Source organism: Colossoma macropomum, unplaced genomic scaffold (genome assembly GCF_904425465.1).
Source record: "Colossoma macropomum unplaced genomic scaffold, Colossoma_macropomum, whole genome shotgun sequence".
Lineage (NCBI taxonomy): Eukaryota > Metazoa > Chordata > Actinopteri > Characiformes > Serrasalmidae > Colossoma > Colossoma macropomum.
Genome location: NW_023494798.1, coordinates 15,913,509 through 15,934,775, shown reverse-complemented (window position 1 = coordinate 15,934,775; position 21,267 = coordinate 15,913,509). Strand labels below are relative to the sequence as shown.

The following is a 21,267-nucleotide window of genomic DNA, read 5'->3' as shown; positions in this document are numbered from 1 at the left end:
GCTGGCTTTACAAAGTGAAACTTTCATGCAACTAGTTGAGCTGCCTGCACCCTAATATCCCCGCAATTTGATGGTTACACACAGCAGTTAATAACAATCAAATCAAGTGAACAGCAACGCTATCTTCAAGTAACTCTCATTTGTTTTTTGTCATCCCTCAGTTTACTGACATTGCATTGTGTCAGTTAGGAGTGTCAAGTTTCTGAAAGACTGTCTTCTCTTTCATTTTCTTGTCCATCAAGCCAATGCAGTTTGTAATCAGTCATTTGACGTGGTGTTGTTTGACATGATCACGCAATGCCTCATCTACGTTTCTATTGGCTGTTTCATGAAACTTATTGAGACTCTTGAAACTGTTGCTTCTGAGTTTCACATGAGTTGCAAGGTGTTTTACTTTATGCAGTTCCAGTGCAGTTTAGGTTCTTGCAGGTTTCAAGCAACTAAAATTGTGTGAAAATTTCATAGTGTAAAGCCAGCCTTAAGATGGTTCACATATGCAATAATTTGCCAAACAGCTTTCTTCTCATTGTATTCAATATTGTGAATCTTTCTTTCAGTTTTTTGAACATTGAAAGGCATCTATGACATTTTTGTGTCCCTATATATTTCTTTCTCAAAAACTAACAGTTATAAATACATTTACAAAAGCTTTATAAGCATGTAAATAAATAAAACCTGCCTTCATAACTTCTTGTACATAAGTAATAACAGATTATGAAAAGCAACTTTACAAAAATGAACAGGTTACATCATTTTTAGCTCACATTTTGATTCTTTCATTAAGTGATGCTTGAGTGTTTTTTACTATTAATTTTTGCTCTTCTTTATGCTGAAAGTTGGCTTATAAATGGCACCTACGGGATGTTCTGTGTGTGTGTTGTGTATTGCATAGCTTGGCTCCCTCTATGCTGGATGCTCAGCTCCTGGCCAGAAACCATGGTACAGAGCTGTTCCGATTGGCTGAAGAGCAGCGTTACGCTCATGAGTATGGCGACAGCAGTGTCTCTGAGACAGCCGCTCAAGAACCTGGTGCCTCCAGCTGCCTGCATGATGTATCTGATGGGGACCTAACAAAGTATGAGAGTCCCCAGCTGCACCCAGGAGAGCAGGAGACCCAGAGCCAGCGAAGAGCACACCTGACTGGTATCCACAAAAGCCACCCTGAGCATCAAGCTGCTGACCTGCCAGCTGATTGTGTCGTTGGCTGCATAAATCCACTCAAGAAATTCAGAGAAGAACAATCAGGGTATAGCAGACACACCATCAAGGCAGCCAGGATGGACCTGAAAACGTATGAGTGACAAATTTTTTATTTTGTTATTTGATATGTAAGCTTTTATACAAAGTGATTTTTAGTATGATGCAAACGTCAGAGGCCACCCAGTTAAAACGGTCACTGGGTAGCAAGTAGGTGTACATTTATTCACCCATAACCTCAGCACTCAATCATGTGTAATTGCTTTCTGTGCTATCATGCAGCATGGCAGCCATTGTGATCCAACGCTTTTGGCGGAAACACAGACAGAGCAGACGAACGGGCCCGTCAGAGCCACCTGCAAAGGCTAACGGGAGATGGAGTCCTCAGCAGAGAGCGAAATCTAATGAAAAGAGTCTCAAGCCTCTAAATAAAGACTACGCTGCCACTGTCATTCAAGTAAGATTTACTTTTTTGAGCTACTTTTATAGGACAAGCTCCAAACAGCATCCCTTTATTTCACTGCCTGATCAGTTAGAATTTGCACCACAATAATAAGCTTCTGTCAATATTTTTTCATTCTGGATTTTATGAAGGTAATAAAAATTGTGAATAAAATTATATAATCTTCATTGCACTATTACTGCCACATGCTTGTTTTGAATAGGCAGACAGTACGTTTGAAAACTGGCCATTCTTTTCACACATAACTTCTGAGAGACGTTTTCTCTCCCTTACTTGTGGTTGATGAGTCCCCAAGGCTTTGACAGAGAGGGAAAAAAACAAGATTAATCGAATTCCAATGTTTCACCGAGGTGGGAGCACTTGAATTCTGATCTGTGATGTTGTGAAGCCCTCCCCACACCCATAGGGAATATGGAGATTTAAGGGCATCCTGGTGTTCCATTTGTCTTATAGCGCCTAAGTCACAGAGAGTTCAAACAGCAGACCACGAGGCAATTAAACAGAGGTTAACATGTTTTATCTTCCTAATGGGATAACACACAATATTTACGTTTGTGGGTGATTCATAGTCTCATGCGTTTGCCCCCACAGGCAGTGTGGAGGGGCTACGCACTACGAAGAAGACTGGCTCGTGCTCTCGCTCTCGCCCAGATCTCAGAGGGGGACGAGGCCTTTGAGGAGGTGGACGTGGACGAATTCATTTTTGATGAGGTAGGAGCGGACGCATGGTGCTCCTGTCATTGCTGTGAAATCACTACACAGCCTGCACTGCTGTGCTGACAGCCTTGATACTTGCAGTCTTAGCAGGGAGGTGGGAAGTTGTCACCAGCGATTAGCTTTAGACACAGTGTAGTAATCAATGAGCGGAGACCAAAGCTTGGCTAGTCTCTGACTCTCGTCACCCACAGTTTTCTGCCTGAATGCTTTTGGTTTGCTTAGCTTTAACCCAAGTCACATAGTAAGAGACATGGATATGGAGTAACAAGTGATTCACAATATATATGATAAAAATGCAGATGTCAATATTGGTATGTTCACTTTTTGAAGTGTTATTTTTTAGTGAGTGTCTGAGTGTCTAGTTTTATGAAACTTCATTTCATACTTTGAAGTTTTCATTTAGTAAATGCAAATGTAACAGTCTTCAACTACTCATTTCCTGTTTTGAAGTGAACATGTCATCAAGGGCTTGAATGTTTGTGTGCACTCAGAGAACACATCAATGATAGTTCAGTGCTTTTAGGCTAATGTGATTTGCCTCTTGCTTTGAAGCAAATAACCACAACAACAGGATGCACTTCATCAACAGTACAAATCTTGAGATGTTGGCTAATTTTCAGAGGGATGAGGTTCTATTTAAGCTCTCTCAAGATGTGCATATGTTCTGGGGGTTGAATAGGAGGCGATGGAGAGTGACTGGATAGCTCTGCATTCCGATGCCTCGTTGTCCGGATTGCCACCATATTTGGAACAGCTGCTCCTGCCAAAGGTAACAGCCAGAAAAGCCCTCCCACTGTCTGTGGGCCGGCCCAATATGAGCCTTTATGAGTAATTTATCATTGGATTTATTACCTCCAAAAACACAATTACTTTCTAGGCCGCAAACTTCCTTAGAATCAGCAGATGTCATTTTTCAGAGCAGGCCTTTTCTGAGGGGGCCTCGAGCTGGACTGTCTGCATCACGGTAGCTAGGCTATGATGCAGTGCAGCTGCTGGAACAGTGATAGAGTAACTGCAGAAAGAACTTTAATCCTGAGAAACAAAGACCAAGATCAATAAAACTGGTGCATGAAGAAGGGCTTTAACTGGCTATTTGAGCAGTGCAGGCTCATTGTCAGGATGATTTCACTTTTCAACACCTTTTGATTTGAGAGTATAATAACATTGCAAAAAACATCCTTGACATATCTTGACTGCTTGTTCTCAAGCTGTGCTTTCCTTTTATTTCAAAGTGTAAATCAGTACAGCATAGAATTACAGTGTGGGACTTTTAAGGTATAGTTTCATGAAAAATCAATTTTCCACTTACTCTGGTCGGTCAGCCTAGACATGTCCGGAGTGTCGATTTTGCTTCTTTAGGCTAATGTTGCAACAAAAATTTGATGTCCATAGTCACCCAAATAGCAATATCATTTCCATAAAAATACATCACCAAAACTTCTCTCAACGTGCTCAAACCACATCCAGGTCTTCATTAAGGTTGTGCAGACTTGTTTTCATACTAAAGTGTTTTTGGACTAAAAGTGGGCAGTATGGAAAAATGTAATATCACGATACTTCAAGATGTTTTCACGATACACAATATGTCAGAACATTTGAAGGATTTTGTTCCAAAACGCATTATAGACCACTTTTAAGAATTTCCTCATTCTTAGAAATATCAGTGTAATATTATGATTAATACCAACTTTAGGAAAGAAATAAAAAATGGGTTTTTCCATTATACATCAGCTGTTACTATTTTCAAAAACTCATTATATCCAGAATTGTTACAAATGGAGACAAAGTAATACAAAATTTAAAAAAGTGTCAAAAATAATTAATGCAATGATTGATATTTATTGGTATTGAGCATTTCACATACCATACTCCACCAATTAAATAGGACTAATTGTGCTCTCTTTGTAATCAAACATATAGGCGGGAAGTGATTAAGTACAGAAGATAACCATGATATGCTCGGAAAAGCATATTGTGAGGGAATTTATGATGATAATATATATTGTCATAGTGCCCAGCCCGATTTAGGACACAGTATGACTTACTGTCAGTTATAAAGATGAACTAAACTTTACCTGGCAACAATTTTAGTTAACACCAGGGTTGGTATTCACAAAGCTATTTCTAAGACTATAGCGTTCTAGATTTTGTTAACAATGTAATGTTTGTAGCTCCAGCACTAAACTGCAGAAGCAAATTTTGGACTAACATATCTTGGCTGATCGACTACATCTAGGCTAAGTGGAAAATTGCATGAATTTTGATTTTTCACTGAAGTATTTCTTTAAGGATTTGTTTTATGATTTTTTGTTGGCATTTTAGCCTCGTCTTCTTCTGCCTGAGCTGAGTACACCTGTGTTGCCATGGAAACCCAAACAAGCCTGGACCGGCAGTGAGGTAGCAGTAGCATCAGAACAGAGTCCCGACCCGGACATCAGGTAAAATTTGTACTGGTACTGATTCAGCAGTTGGTTGCCAAATGTCTTCTAAACATTGACAAGTTATTTATTATGTAGTCTGTGTTTTTTTTTATAGAATGCAATCTCCACCATCAACGCGAGGACGTGGTGCTTTGTCAGAAAGATCAGAGAAAATTCTTGAAGAATGGTATGATTCAGTTCTTTATCACTGAACTAATGTTGTCTAGAACCAAAGATTCTGTGCAACAGAAAAAGTCTTACTGCAGATATTTAAGTGTAGAGTACATGATACAAAATACTCATCACAATATTAAATTTTTCTGAGGTTTGATAAGTTGGAACAGACACAATCCTCCAGTCCTATCAAAAACTATGAATATAATGATTTTATTCAACCATTCACATACTGTTCTGGACTAAATCCAGTTAAACAGGACTATTTAATCTCTCTCTGTAACGAGACAAAACATATCCTACAGTATGTTCAGAACAGCATATTGTGCTGTAGTATGGCAGTTTATCACAATAAATATCATCACATTTCACCCTTATTGATGTGTGTTACTTAGTTACTGGTGCTGCCATCTTTTTCTCTCAGGGGCATCAGCTGTGGCTCCACTGCCCTCCTTATGCTAAAAAGAGCCAAGAAAATGAAAGCCAGGAATCAGGAGCAGAAAAAATTATTGGGTAAGTGTAATGGAGGTTTTTTGTGTTTAGTTAGCATGGTTTTACTTTTACTCATTCTATCACCATAATGGACTTTATATTGCTCCAGGACGATTCTTGACGGAATGGAAATATGCAAAAGAGAAGAATGTCTGTGTAGTGTAATACAATTTGCAGTGCTTATTCAGATTTTCCTTATTGGAAATTGCTTTTTCTCGCACTCACTTTTCTTTTTCTCTGTCTCACTTGTCTTTGTATTTGTAGCCATACTTTTAGAACTATGCATTTCAGTAAAGACTGAGCCTTACTCATCCTTATGGACATCTGTAATAACGTGAGAAGGAACTGCAGGATAGTAAGGTGAAGGACACCGTATATGCTCATGTTTACCTAAATTTTCCCCTGTGGCAGCTCCTTTGGAAATACCTCCAGAGATCATCTGGAGCACCAGTTTGCACTAGGAAAGAGAGCTTTAATGGAAAAAAGACCACTTCCCAAAACAGTGTCTGTCTCTAAGGGTTTGTTATTGTTTTTCTTTCTATGTCTCTGGTCAGCAGTCGTGCCACGCTAGCACGGAGCCTTTCCTCTTGGTGCAGCTTAATGTGCAGTAACAGCAAGCAGCTCCCCTCTGGTCTCCCTGTTCCCCGTCATGTTCGATTCTCCTGAACTTAAGAGCACTCACAAGAAGTGGCTATTCCATACTGCACTGTGTCCCAAGCTCCCCTCTGAGTGCCCAGGCCCGTTTTTTATTATCAGGAGCTGTTGGAAAGTCTCCGGTCCTGAGGTTGCCTAATGGGGCTGTGAGCGTGAGAGGAACCCCAGAGACAGTAGTTGAAGCCTGGGTCTCAGGCCCAGAGGCCTGTCCTAGGGCTGGCTTTGATCAGGGTCAGGAGAGCGTGACTCTTAATGCCACAAATCCAATCATAGGCTCATGAAATGAGGGCCTGTGTGGAGCGCACAAAGCCTCTGCTCCTGCTGAAGCTGCATGGTGTCCTAATGCAAAGTGAAGGTGCGGTTTGTGTCCATGTATGTCTGTGCGTTCCAGGGCATGGGGCCATGCTGGGCTCCATGTAAGCTCACTCTAGCTGTGTTCCTCTTTGTGTTCTTGTGCTGCAGACCCAGCAGTGCGTCTGGCCTTGTTCAGGAACAACAGTAAGCAGCCCGTGCCAATAAATATCCGGAAAAGACCCCAACCTGAATGCAAAGATGACATTAAAGGTAGGACTGACACCATGACAAGTCACAAAAAACTTTACCATGAAGTCTTACCATCTTACCTATCAAGTCACAGATAATACATTTAGAGATTTGGCAATGTCACTTTTAAGCTGCAGCTCATATCTACATTAGCCATAGTAAAATGTATCAGCATGGAGCTCTCTGCATGCTGCCATGTTTTCTATCACTACATAAAAGAAGTGTGATCCTGCCTTTATTGCTGGATGCACTGTGATAGCTTTTGTGCCAAAGTGCGCACACATTCAGAACAGAAATCAAACTGCTGAGGGCTTATTCTTTATTTGGTTAACAATAAAAAGCGACTGAAGTGTGAAGTTTGTATTGTTCAAAATGGTATTATTTTTTCATAGTCTTTCAGCTTTATTAGATCATTTATCATTAATTCAGTTTGAGTAGCAGCAGACAAACAATGGAAAAGTAGTCAACCACATGGAACTATTTTGTGGATTCTTTGAGGGACATAGACATAGACAGGTGATTTGGGATCAGTCTTCATTTTGAATATCAAGAGGAGGTACGACATTCAAGAACTTGATACCATACCAGGTTTGATACCATTTGAACGTGACAACTCGCTTGATACACTTAATACAGCAAAACTACAGAAGCTTAAAGGAAAGTCCCTGTAAGAATGCCAACGCCATTTGTAGAAATTCACACTAAAATAATGAAATTCATTGCCTTGAATCGATCTCTTTGTAGAGGACTTCACGGCACATTCTGTCGCCTACATATTGTAATAACAATGTTCATTTTATGTAAACTGTTTTAAACAGTAATCATTGTCTAAATTTACATTATTGTCTAAGCTTAAATAACATAAATAGGGTTATAATGATACACTTAGCCCATAATTTGATTCAACTCTTGATACAGGGTTCACAATTCAATACTCTCACAATATTTTGAACATTTGAAGAAAAATGATGACTGAGCTAATTGCTATGCTAATGCTAATTGCTATGCTAATGTTAATTACTGAGCTTCTCACTGACTGGTCCTTACTGGCTTAATTCTTGATCTGTTTTTGGCATTGTTAGCATTTTTGAGGAAAGTGTTTTCAGTTAGATCTGTTTGTTTCTAGGGGGGCTTACACCGGGAAACCTGTGCTACCTTGCGTGTAATACACAGAAACGCACCCATCACTTGATCAAATTGAAGGCATATGACGCGGTTGTAAATAGCCAGCCATTAAGTTGTTTGGGATGATGGAGAATAAACAAGATGATTGTATTTCAAGAGGACTTTGTAGCTAACCTGAAGTGTGAAATTGAGTTAAGTGCAGAGGAGGTAGACCACTGAGGGGTTCCAGACCCCTCAGAGAGAGATATATCTGTAGCCCAGTGTCCTTCCACCAGAGACGAAGTTCCCCTTCTGCTGGGGGTGCTGGTCGTTAGACATGATGGAGATTTGGAGGGATGATTTGAAAGGAGTGGCAAGAGAAATAGATGCACAGATAAAGATAGGAAAGTCATTCCTTTTCTTCTGCCTCACTCTGTTTCTCTTTCTGATTTTCGGTCATTCTCCTTCTCTCTCTCTCTGTCTCTCTCTCTCTCTCTCTCTCTCACTCTTTCTCTCTCTCTCTGTCTCTCTCTCTCTTTTTAGCTCACTCCAGAATCCTTTCCGTACTAGTAAAAGTCAATATAAGTAAAAGCAAAACCTTTCCTCTTTTTATGAAAAAGGTTGCTTTCTTTCCTTCCTTCCTTTTTTCCTTCTTTTCTTTTTCTTTTTTTTTTTTTTGTTGTTGCGACTCCTCCACCGATCCCCTGGCGTATGTAAGCTGATCCCCATTTTCAAGTGGGTTACTTCATGTCCAGCACATCCACAAAAGAGAGCCTGGATAAAATAAACACGAGCGAGTCGGATATCTCGGAAAGAATCTGTCACGGCTTCAGGGGGCTAATCACCTCCAGAAGGGGGCTTGGAGCGGGGGGCTGAAATGCAAACCCCTGTCGGGGGAGTGCAGGGGAGCGGCGGGCAGCTTGTGGCCCGAGGCATGAGGGTGTCCCTGGGGGGGGGCACTGGTGCCTTCCACAGGTCAGGACTGGAGGAAAGCTGGACGCGTGCACTGACCGTACACTCCAAAGCACAGCATCTAGTGAAAGAGCACTTAAGCTGCCGTGTACCAGTGCAGTTCTTGGAGATATTCCTCTGTCAGAAAGAGTGAATACGACCCTAGAAATATATCAGAGTTTAGCACTAGAAAACTTCAGTATTCACTGTTTTTTTAAGTAGATCACATTTAACATATTATCTGCATTGTAGTAAAGAAATGTGATAAGCTGTTAAATCCTCTCCTACTGAATTATTTAGGAAAGTAGTTTATGTCCAACTGAAAACGGATTTGACTCATGTAACAGATCAGAGTTTAGTGTCTTGATGGTTGGTATTCATCCAGTATTCATTGTTATTAATGTAGATGACATTTAACATATTATATGCCTTGTAAAAAAGAAATTTGAGAGACTATTTCATACTATTTATCCTCCCCAGTCTGAAGTGTGGGCTGTTTTTTGGAAAAGAATGAAGTCCAAATGAATAAATACATTGATGTAGATCACACTTGACACATTAGTTGTAACTCAGTAGAAGCTACAGACATATGCAAAAGTTAGAAAATCTCTGGTTAAATTACATGTTTTCTAACTGAAAAGTACACATCCTCTACAGGGAACAAACTTGGAACATGGCATTTTTTCTTCATTTTACTGCACTGTTCTTATTTATTTCCTGAGTTTAACATATTGGAAAAAATAAAACTGTGCCATAAAATGTACCATAAAACTTTTGCAAAAGTCAGCAAATAAACAGAAAGTTTGCATAAAAATGTGTAGAAGTGTGTTGTCTATAGAGGATGTGCACTTATTTTCACTTAAAAAAAAAAAACAAAACCTGGAATTTGAGCCAAACATGACCTTATGACTGTATTTGATAGATTTGTGCATACCTGTATATGGCCCTCCAGGAGCTGACATCAGCCAGGGAGCTGCCTTTAACCAGAGTGCGTCCTTCACTTCTACTAGTTTTACTAGTCCATGGCATTTGATTTACACAGCCAGTGAAACGCTGTCGTTTTGTGCACATGTGCTCAGGGGATGCACATAAATCCTGTGCCCAATATTCTGACCTCCTGTGTCTTCATCAGAACTGGGTAGAAGACTCAGGTATCACCAATCAGAAAGCACAGATTTCTGTCACTAATGTAACAGAATGAAATTAAACAAAAAACATAATTTGTAACTAAATATTCGTGACTAAAATGTAACAGCATAAAAGAAAGAGAGTAAATGTAACTAGTTAGTAACCACATTTTGTCTTCATCTGCTCATCTCCACACTTTTGGTGTAGAAGAGAGGATCCCAAAATAATTCACCCCTAAGCACTTAATGGAGTTATAGTGAGGACCTGAGATCTGTTTAGATGAGTTATTGCCTATGAACAGTGTGTAATTCTTTGGCATTTTGTGGTTAAACCTTAATGCCTCTGAGCTGCTCTAAAATATCTTGTGTATGTAGTACTTAAAAACACTAAGTTATGCCTAGATAAGGGCAAATACATTTTTTTGTCATTTTCTATAACAAATGTAAGTAACCCCGTCTAAGTTTTACAGTTTGGTGATGATTGATTGCATCAGTATCACTCCAATGGAGCATTTCAACTCACTTGCCTATGTAAGGTAATGTGTGCTACATATTGTGAGTTTTTTAGGTTTTTATTTATTGTTTTTCAGTTATTTAAAGTGTGTCAAGCCTTATTTGGCTGCATACACCTTGGCTTTGTTTCCTGTGTTTCCTTTCCATACATAACATGATTAGTGTGCTGTTCATGCTGTTATAGATAAGCATGATAAGTATTCAGTGAGATCATGTCCAGTACTGAGTAACTCACATAAATAACAAAACCTAGAATAGTCAAGTGAATCAATAGTGGAAATGAAAGCAGGTGTACATTCAGATTGCATTTTAATACAGATAGTGCTGAGCAAAATTCAGAGACCATCCTTCATCTGTTTAATGTCTGGTCAAAACAGCCACTTAGGACAAGTTATTTTTCAAAAAACCTTTCTTAAAAGATTAGATATAAGATAATTCACTTGCATAAGGAAGGGGAAAGAAAATAAGTGAGAAAACAGGAGTTTCCAAAACTGGAGTACAAAAAATTGATAAAAGATATAGAGAAAACGAGACTCATAACAACTGTGCAAGACCTGGCAGACCATCAGATAAACAGTGCTTTAAAGCTTTCGTCTTTGAGAAATAGGAGAAAATCAAGCTTGACGCTTGGTTTAGATCTGAGAAACTGTAAGACGACAACTCAACACTGTGGGAAGTGAAAGGATGTGTAGCTGTTAAGCTGTTACTGAGAAAAGGAAATAGACAAAAAGAAGAAAATTTGCAAATCAAACAAATAAGCTGCACATCATTTAATGACCCTACTTGGATCATGAGAACCTGAAAATGCAACCAACTTGTAAAACTGGACTTTGGAAGTGTGGAAAAATACCCCTGCAGATTTCTATGAGAATCTGAAAGCAAGTCTCCTGAAAAGAATGGAAGCTTTTTTTCACTAAATACTGAAAAAAAAAATATATTTAGTTGTTGGGGTTTCTGTCCAATTTTCTGTTAAATGTATATTGCCTGTTTTTTTCCTGACCCTGAAAATGAATACCTTGTATTTAATTGGCAGTTTTGACTGTAAATTAAATAGAAACAGGGTGGTCTCTGACTTCTGCACAGCAGTGTACATAGGGAATGTTCATCCCAATTCTATAAATATACACTGATAAGGTTCACAATTAAACTCATGTGATGTGTGTTCAGCTGTACTTTGCATTACTTTGTCAGCATTTAAAATGCTATGTAATTCATTCTCTCACACTTCTGTAGAGTTTGAATCATCTGCTATAGATTCAGTGTTTTTTTTAAATTTTGCTTTGTTTCACATTGATCCTTTGATAGTTGTGATAGATCTGCAAGGGTGATCAGTGTTTTGTGCTCCTCCATAGTATTTGCATAGTATGCAGGGGTGTGTGTGTGCGCGCCTGTGTGTATGTTGACCGCTGGTTGACCGCCTGTGGTCTGCTCTCTGGAGGTGAAGGCTTGACCTAGGGCAAAAGAAAGTAGGAGACAGAACCTCACGATAAAAGACCTGACCTCCTCCTTTGAGTCTGCCAAGAGAACTCCCAAACACTCAAAGCCCCATGGGTATGTCACACACACACCCACCCACTTGCTTGCACTCTCACATATGCACACACATATGCAGATTCTTACATATTTGCTAGACAAGAGGCCAGTTCTTGTTTGCTGTGTTTGTGTGTGCGCGCTCGTGCGACTTTTGCTGACCTGTGGCTTCACTGTGGTCAAATAGATCTGGCATCTGGAGGACTAAATTCTAATTTAATGAGTCAGTTGCAGAAATGCCTTAAAACCTAGCCATCATGCGGGGCAAGAACATTCACTGTCATGTAATCCAGATCTCTCCTGTCAGTTTAAACTATTCTATCTGATCAAGCATATAACCCAACAAGGTAAATGATTATTTAGTTATGAAATTACTTATTTTTGTCCTCCCTCAAAATATGAGGATCTTTTTCATTTGCTTTTATTGCCCAAGTAACTGGAAAAATAAAACTTATTAGAAAAAGATAATAACAATATTGAGTCTGCATTTTCCCCCCTTTTTTCCATTAGTTTTGATTCGCTTGTAAGTTTGTCAGAGTAAACTATGTTTGACCTTGTCATTGTTCTTGGGTGGACAGGGTTGTCTAAGATACCTGCCCACTACTCTTTGAGGGGTTACTGTGAGGAGGTCATGACCTGCTCCCCCTGACCCACCCCCAGCAGTACAGACTCAGCCTGGCAGCTCACTGCCTGAAAGAGCTGATTCTCTGATATGGTGACATGTCTCCTACCACTGCTGCCATAGCCAGTTCCATATCACTTAATGTGCTTAAGAGCCCCCCTTAATAGCCGTGACTCCTGGCCCCCCCAACGTCCTGAGGGTGGGGTATACAGCGGCCACATGGGGACTAGAGGAGGTCCGCATCCTGCTGGACACTTCTGGGATCTTACATTCTAGACATGCAAGGGTGATTCCACGATTGAAGTGCCATTTGTGTCCCACTGATATTACATTTAGTAAAGGTGAAATACATTTGAAACATAAGTGTCCTTCATAACAACCTATGTGCATGTTTAGAATAAATAATGTAAAACATTAATTAAAAAACCTGTTCACACTATTTTTGGCTGCTCCAGTCCACCATAACTACACTTTACCTTGAAATGTAATCACTAAAATACCTCAAAAATCTTGAAAAATCTTTAGAAGTTGATGAATTTTAAGTAAAAAAAAAAAGAATATTCCTGAGATGGATTAACGTATTTTTTCACCTGCAGTGTAGATTAACTGGACTCATGCCTTCATATCCTTGTAATATTTCCACTCTATTGACACAATACTGCACTATTAAAAATGTCGTCTTAAACAGTAAGACTACACGCAAGTTGAACAAATAAATATGAAACTATAACATCATATTTCATGCACTGTATTGTTTTCAAAGCTCACTTTGCTTTTGACTTACAATATTCAAATAACAAGTTTTGTCTGTTTAATAATCTAAAGTATATTAAATAACTATTGACCTTTGTTTCAATGTTTCTAGTCCAATTCTGTCCACACTGGATGTTTTGCTACTTTTCAACACCACCAAGTGCTGCCTATCTCTAACATTTGAACTGCATGTGAGGAGTTAATCGCTTGACATTTTTAGTGGATTTTCAATTAACCCATGACAACTGTAACCCATAAACTTTGTCTGTCCTTTACATCTTGGCAAAACCATGAGAATGACTTAAATAAATGGCTCATTAGTTCCAGCACTTGGCTGTCAGAAGTCGTTATCGATTCACACTCCTCCTCGCCTGCACTGCTCTCTGCTGAGTGCTCATGTTTGCTTTGAATTACGACTTTCTGGTGGCACGTCTCGACACTGGCTGTAAATCAAGTGCCTACTTAATCTCTGAATGTTCAGTCTAAGTTCATATCACAGCTCAGTAGGTTTAAGAAGAGACCACAAAACCTACTGAAAGCAAACCTCTTCATTTGCCTCAGTGACCCACTGCTGGAGCATTATAGTAATACCCCTCTAAGCCGTCCAAAACAAATGGCCTCCTAAGCTGAAATGTAAACAGCCCATGCTGTGTGCGCTGATCTCTCACAGCTCGGTAAACTCTGCAACTTTAACTGCTTGTCAAACATTCAGCTTTTTTCCGGTTCAAATAAAAACTTTATTTTCCACTTTCATTTGTATTTGTTATCAAGTGGCTCTGCATCCAAAATGTGTTATATATTTCATTTTTCCTTTTCTTTTGAAAGCTCCTTGAAATACTCAGTGACTCCATCATGGCAGTGGTCCCACAGTGAGCATGACAAAAACAAATAATCTCACTGGACACTTTGTTTGATTTTTGATGTCAAGCGTAGCTGGCCGAGCAGAAGTAAGTGTTGAGAACGCATTGAGTGGAGGGCCAGGACGACTGCAGCAGCACAGAACGTACCAGTGGCTCCACACACAAGCCGAACAGACCCAGAGAAGCTCTGACTCTTCTACAAGGTGAGTCTGTCACCCTTTAACCTAATTAGGTATAACTTCATTTTTGCATATCATCACTATCATAACAAACCCACAATAGTAACTTTATGGGAAAATGAAAAATGTTCTTAAATGTAATGTACATTAATGTAACAAGTATTTTGGACCATCTGTTGGTCCATTTATCATTAAATTTGCACACAAAGTAAAAAGCAGGTGGTGTTTTGAAATAGTGTAAAATAAAAAAGACGTTAGTGATAGGCATATTGATGGTATGTAATATGATTAACTTTATTAATTTTGATTAATGATTAATTTTAACCTACACTTTTATAGTGATCGCTTCCTGCCGGAGATTGATCCTGATATTCTGAATGGTGGGAGGGTTCAGCTTGTGGTAAGGATATTTATTCAGTTTAATTTTTGAAAGTCATATTACTTCAGATCAATATAAAATATGTGTTGCATGTCATAAAGAAATGTACTAAGCAGCTTTTTTGAGGTGATGGTTGTTTTACAAGTGTGTGTATGTGTTGTTTATTGGTCTTTCCTCAGGCTGGAGCAAGGTACAGAGAAAGTCCAGATTCAGCTGCGAGGTTGTGGTCTGACGCCACTGGCTTCTCTCCACTTTGTAACCAACATGCTCACGTCCGCAGACACTCAGTTGGACATGCAAGTAGGTCCCCGACACTACTAGCAGAATAATAACCATCCAGCAGCCGTCTCATGCAAATCAAACTGCAAACAATACAAACTCAGTTAGCTCAAATGGACAACAAATGGACAACATTTCCCAGTTTGTCAAATAAATATTTCCGATGGATTTTCATGAGGAAAAGGAACTCTAAATATGTTTAAATGAACAAATGGACTTTTACATTACATTTCCATTACATTACTTTTACATTACGTTTACATTACATTTTGCCACATATTTGAGACTATATGCACCATATATATTTCCCATATTAAATATATTTTTCTGTGTTTCTAATATTGTACTGTGCAGGAGCCAGAGACCACCTTCATTTATTTAATTTCTAGTCAAAACAGCAATTAAATTCAGGTTATTCATTGTTCAGTGTCAGGAAAAAAGTAGTAAGCATATTTAGTATAAAATTCATACAGAGGCTTCAATAACTAAATAGAATATAATTTTTATAGACTTTAGTGTGTCCACTCTTTGCCTTTACAGCTTCCATTCTTTTTGAGAGACTTGCTTTCAGTTTTTTTTAAAGAAATCTGCAGAAATATTTTTCACACCTCCAAAGTTCAGTCTTAAAGGTGGTTGCATTGGTCTGCTTCTCATAGTCCAAGTAATTCCAAACACATTCAGTGATGTTGAGGTAAGGACTCTGGGCTGGTCAGTCCATTGATCTGAGAATGCAGGCAGCTTATTTGTTTGATTTGGATAGTTTGGAATGATGGACAGAAACACCTGTAGATTTTTTCAGACCTGAAGCAAGAGTGATTTTCTCCAAAGAAGCAAAACGCTTTTTATCTGATGGTGACAGTTTTGATGTTCTACCATGTCTTTTCTCTATATCTTTAAATAATTTTTGAACTTAAATTTTGAACCACTTATTTTCCTTTGGCTTTTGCTTTCTTCAGCAAGCTGAATCTCTTAAAATATTTCCTAAAAAATGCAAAACTTGTACTTAATGGCAGTTTTGAAATGGTGGTCACTTACTTTTTTTCACAATACTATATGTATTTTATTTATTACACTTTTGCCCTAAACAACCATATGGACCTAGCAAACATTTTCTACAACTGCACATTCATACACTTGACAGTTATTTTCAGCCTGTGGTCATCTTGTTGACATAGTTCAGGTATTTGCTGGGTGCAAATATACCTGAATAAGCAGTGGTTTCTAGGTTCAAAAAAGCTATATAAAATTTTTTTCCTGAATATATTAATTCCCGTGTAGAACTGTAATACAGTAAAACAGAGGAATATCACTCATTGAATTGTTTCAGCTAGCTTTCCTTTTTGACTTTTCTTTTTCCTAGCTTTCCTTTTTTCCATATAATATGGGGTTGAGGTCAAAGAACGAAGTATTATACATTCAGTATAGCACCGAGGAAATTCATCCCAACATAAAACTGAATTAATCTGGAATCTTACATAAAGACATTAAGTAGGAAAGAATTTTTGTAGGAAAGAATTTTTGTCAGCTGTAGACTTGTAGACTCACACAAGGATATGAGATTGAATCATGAGGGTCAATTGCCAATATAAATACTGCACCATTGAGGAAGCAGGTGGGTGGGTGTATAACCATGCGCACAGGGAAAACTGATATGAAGACACAGTACAGAAATTCTATGAGATCATCATTGGATAAGACGACAGGCATTACATATATGATTTATTACATTTCAGTATTGTGTATTTGCTGCTGAGTGGTAGGTCATGATAATGGGAGGTGTGTGTGTGGGTAAGCTAGACAGGGAGATATCAGGGTCAGTGAGGCGACAACGAGGGAGATACTTCTCTCTCTCTCAGCAGGAAGTAGGGCAGCGAAAGGTCTCTCAGAGCCTGAATGAGTGGCTTCTCTGTCACACAGGCTGTAACTCAGGCCTCAAACTGACAAAGATGCTACTCAGTGACACAAGCAGGGCTCAGCGCATTTTACACACTGATCCACGACGCTGAAGGCACAGCACTGTTCATCCTAACGAGGCTAAATTAGATTCTGATGATGATTCGAAAATGAAATCCACGAGGATGTGGACTGGCTGACTTGTGAGTGTCACACAGGTACATCCACTGTTTATGTGGGAATGTTTGGAAAAGCAGAAAAAGTTTTGAGTAGAGCTCTTTCTCTTCACATCAGAGGCCACGCTTATCAAATCAGCAATGGAAAATTGAAATATGTATATGTATATAAGCAGAGAAGATTTTCCTTTATGGCATTCAGATTCATTAGCCAATTTTATAATTTGTTTGTTTAACTCAGTGTAATTGCAGCATGCAAGAGCTACATAATTTCATTGCGTGTTTTGAAAAACAGAGACTATACATATTACTGAATACATTTTTTGTTTAAAATGTTTGATTTTTGCTGTTAAATAGCCAAATTAATATGAATCTTTCCTTTCTTTATAAAACCTTGCTTGCTGGAATTGAGTGAATATGGCCTACTAGGTCATCTAAATGAGAACAAAAAGTGTTCCTAACTCCACATTCAGTTACATTGATGATCCCTAAATACTCTATAAGCTTCATGCAACATGACACCCGTTACACTTTTGGTAACACCACAACAATTTTCTTTGCTTGTACAGAGGAGATCTCCCGATTTGCATATTTAGTGTTTCTTTGTTGTCCCTTTCCAAAGCTAATGGAAACAAAATGGCTGCAAACAATTTGTTTGGTCACAGCGGTTAAGTGAGTGGCCTTTTTATGAAATAGCTTCCTCATTGGCAGCAGCATGTGTCTATTTTGAAGCAATTATTCACTGTTCCATTGTGCTTCAAGTGTGATTTAAAAGCCATAAACAATTTGCATTAAAAATCAGTGTAAATCAGATACATCTAAAACTTTTATAAAATGAAAACATGTATTACATGCAAATATTCAACTGATGGAATTTGTTATGGGCTGAAGAAAAGGAAAATAAAATACTGCAGTCTAGGTTCAGAGCTCGTTTTCTCATGGTTGGAGAAGTTACCTACAGATCTATCAGCCAGCTCAGCGACTGGACGTGTCCTTGCTGAATGTGTGGAGTGTGTGGAAGCGTGTTGAAATGTGTGCAGTACCTGCAGTGTGTAAGGAAGGTTCTCACTCGCTGTTCTGTCTCGCCGACTCCTTGCTTACTGCGGCCGTGGGCTGTACACGTGGAACACATCAGCCTCAGAAAAGAGCTCGCTTTGTTCCCTGTGTTTGAAAAGATCTGCACTAAGCACACACTGAAATGGAAGCTACTCTGAGGCAGTCTACAGCATCTGATGCTAAGCTTTATGAAGAGCTGCATATCCATGCTATGACACCGTGGGCATGCATGCCCATTTTAAACGTTGGAGACTATGTTAAGAGTACATTAACACATTAGAACCTACAGACTTCGACTTACTTTCTTGCCACCACATTGCAGATATGCAGGATAACTAATCCAAGTGATTTTGGTTGACAGTGCCAACTTTGTTTTCACAGAAAAAGAAGTGCCGTCTCCTAAAAGAGTCACCTCGGCTCCATCTCGAAAAGAGCGAATCTCGTTCCGAGACAACCCAGTGCGGCTGAGTGGAGGCTGGGGCGGAGGCAAGAAGAGGGCCAAAGTGAACAAGTAAAAAGAAAGAAAGTTTTCTGTCCATAACCATGAGATAACAATGTTTCATAAAGCAGTGCCTTGTATTTTTATTTACACATGTGGGTGTGCACGTTTTCCGGTGGTGATTGATATGTTTTTTTTTTTTTTTAACATAAGCTTTTAACAAGCCTTACAATGCACATTTGATCTCTGCTGAAATTCCTTGCAGCTGCCGTTTCACTAAAATTTAGCTTCCTCCCTTGCAAATTAATTAAAAGTAATGAATGAGGTATAGCCCAAATATCTGCAGGCAGTCCCAGGATGTGTGTTATTCTCAAATATCAGTGCATTTAATGTGACCACGACGAGGGTGGAAACCATTTTCAAATGACATGCTTAATATGCAAACAATGTCAGGCAATAGGAACCAGCTCATTCTTGTTGTAATTCATTTTGGCTTTGTTTAAACATTTGTACTCTGTCGACCTTATTATATTGGACCTCTTCCCTCTGTGTTTTAATTAAGAAACAAATGGTGAAATGAAAATTCCTGAAGTACATTTGTTTGATGTGTTTGATTGTTCAAAGATCAGGGTCATTAAAGTATTTGCAATTCATAAAGTCTTGTTCAAGTTTCTCTTGAAAGCATAAATAGCGATGATAAAAAAAATCTAGAGAAAGATACTCTGGATTCTTTGACTTCTTGCCAAACAAGCCCAACCCCAAGCAGAAAAATAGAGGATATAAAAGTCTGCTCTGTAAACATTAGCATTGTGATTAGTCTTGTGTTTTGTCTTTTATTAGTTTCAGATCGGAGTGGTCATGTTTGTGTATTTTATGTTGGACATCAGAAAGCTGTCTGGTCATAAACGCACTGGTTAGAGCAGGCACTGTCTGGGCAACGGCTGCAGGCTGATAAGATAATTAGAGTAAAAACAAACAGCCAGTAGTAGAGAAGAAGGGCACTCTATGAGTGAGTGGCATGTAGACTATTTATGTTCTCCTCTTCGTATTGATATGCTCTGCTTTTGTTTTGGCTTTATAGCCAGTTATAGAGTTTTACTGGTGTGTCAGATTCCTGCACCCGCAGTGCTAAACACCAGGTCCGTTAATAAACTGGTATCTAAAACAGATTTGCAGTATCATCCTACCTGCCATGATGAAGCATCCACCCTCCCTCTATGAGAAGATATTTGCTATGTAATTAAGCAGCACAATATTGACAACCTGAACTAACAGTAGTGTAGTTATTTGTAAATATTGCTGCTAAGTATTCCACCATGAGGACTAGTTTATTTTATATGCTTTTTTATTCATAACCTAGAACAAAGAACCTTTGCTTGAGTTCACCCTTGTAAGTTTATTATCTCAACTACGGCTCTGAAAGTTCATGTCAGTACAGCTTTTAAGTGAACGCTATGTTTCCATGTGCCCTTATGAAAAAACACGGTACATCAGATTAAACTGACAGGGCTAGCCCCTGTCATTGGGGGATGCCAGGAGGATAATTCATACCACTTGTTGTCCACAGCCACTAAAAGGCCAAACCAAGAGAGATAATCTTTACAATTGCTGGCGTGAGCCGAGCTGCACGGGGTTAAGTAAGATGCTTTAAAGCAATAAATTCGTCTGTAGGTTTGTTTGGGTTTCTAATAGCCTACATTTTATTTAATTAGCCAGGAACACATTACAGGGGAAATAAATATGTATCAGCTAAGGCTTTTTCTACCACAGATGGATCATTTTGACAAGAAGCAGGGGTTTTGCAATAAGTGAATAGGCCTCTTAAAAAACCATATGGAGCGGTTTCAGCACTGGCTGTGGTGACACGGCTGTGCTGATCTGTGCAGCTGGGGGCACAAGCCAGGCTACGTGGTTTATTATCATTTTCATTACTTAAGCGACTGAAATGGTGTGTTTGTGTGAGTGTGTGCACAAAGCGAAATGAAACACTCACTCCAACCCTACTTTTACCAGCACTTCTTCAGCATTTGAGCATAAACAGTATGGTATTTATTCACTGTTGTTTTTAACCTATAGCATTAGAAAGTGGTAAAACTGTTTTAAATTTGATTTTGCCTTCGCCAAATTGGCACTTAAAAGGATTTAATGTGTATACTGTGCAAAAGTCTTGGGCACCAGAGAAATTTCTATTTTAAAATGCTGTTTAACTGGGTGGTAAGTGTTTATTTGCTCTGAAAGCACTAATATTAGAATAGATACAAATAACATGAATACAATAAGTAGAGATTTATGTGTGTCAATTTTTTGTTTAACTGTTTATGTTAAACCTCTCCTTGTATAATCACACTTTATTAAATTAATTCAGGTGTACTGGTGATGGAATTTAACAAGTCTAGGGCTAAATCTCAAATAGACCTAGATTTGCCCTATATAATGCCCTGCATAGGTCATGAAACTATGACTTCCGCACCCAAATAGTGCACTTAATGTTAGCTGAAAGGTCATACAGCTTATGGTTCTTTCTCTTCAACATATTATGTATCATTTGGTTGCAGAAGACGATAATTCACTACTTATATAATGCACTACAGAGGGAGTATGGAGCCAATTGAGATTCAGCCTGTGTGATGGCTGAGGACCAAATCTGGAACCAAGCTTGTGCTTTTCTGTCCATTGTATTCATGTTTATTTGTACTTATTTTAATGCTATATAATGTTTTACTTGTCAAAATTAAGATAAATGGTT

At 38.8% G+C, this 21,267-nt stretch overlaps 1 protein-coding gene across 1 annotated transcript in view; it reads left to right on the top strand.

Moving 5' to 3' along the window:
- Positions 1 to 18,741, top strand: part of lrriq1 (leucine-rich repeats and IQ motif containing 1) — a 38,535-nt gene extending 19,794 nt beyond the window's left edge. The window contains exons 17-28 of the mRNA XM_036585638.1: positions 893 to 1,291; positions 1,480 to 1,654; positions 2,252 to 2,371; positions 3,057 to 3,146; positions 4,700 to 4,815; positions 4,913 to 4,984; positions 5,396 to 5,484; positions 6,580 to 6,681; positions 14,194 to 14,323; positions 14,639 to 14,699; positions 14,858 to 14,978; positions 18,464 to 18,741. Coding sequence (XP_036441531.1) covers positions 893 to 1,291; positions 1,480 to 1,654; positions 2,252 to 2,371; positions 3,057 to 3,146; positions 4,700 to 4,815; positions 4,913 to 4,984; positions 5,396 to 5,484; positions 6,580 to 6,681; positions 14,194 to 14,323; positions 14,639 to 14,699; positions 14,858 to 14,978; positions 18,464 to 18,597 — 1,609 coding nt within the window. The 3' untranslated portion in view covers positions 18,598 to 18,741. The remainder of the gene's footprint in view (positions 1 to 892; positions 1,292 to 1,479; positions 1,655 to 2,251; positions 2,372 to 3,056; positions 3,147 to 4,699; positions 4,816 to 4,912; positions 4,985 to 5,395; positions 5,485 to 6,579; positions 6,682 to 14,193; positions 14,324 to 14,638; positions 14,700 to 14,857; positions 14,979 to 18,463) is intronic.
- The last annotated feature ends 2,526 nt before the right edge of the window (positions 18,742 to 21,267 follow it).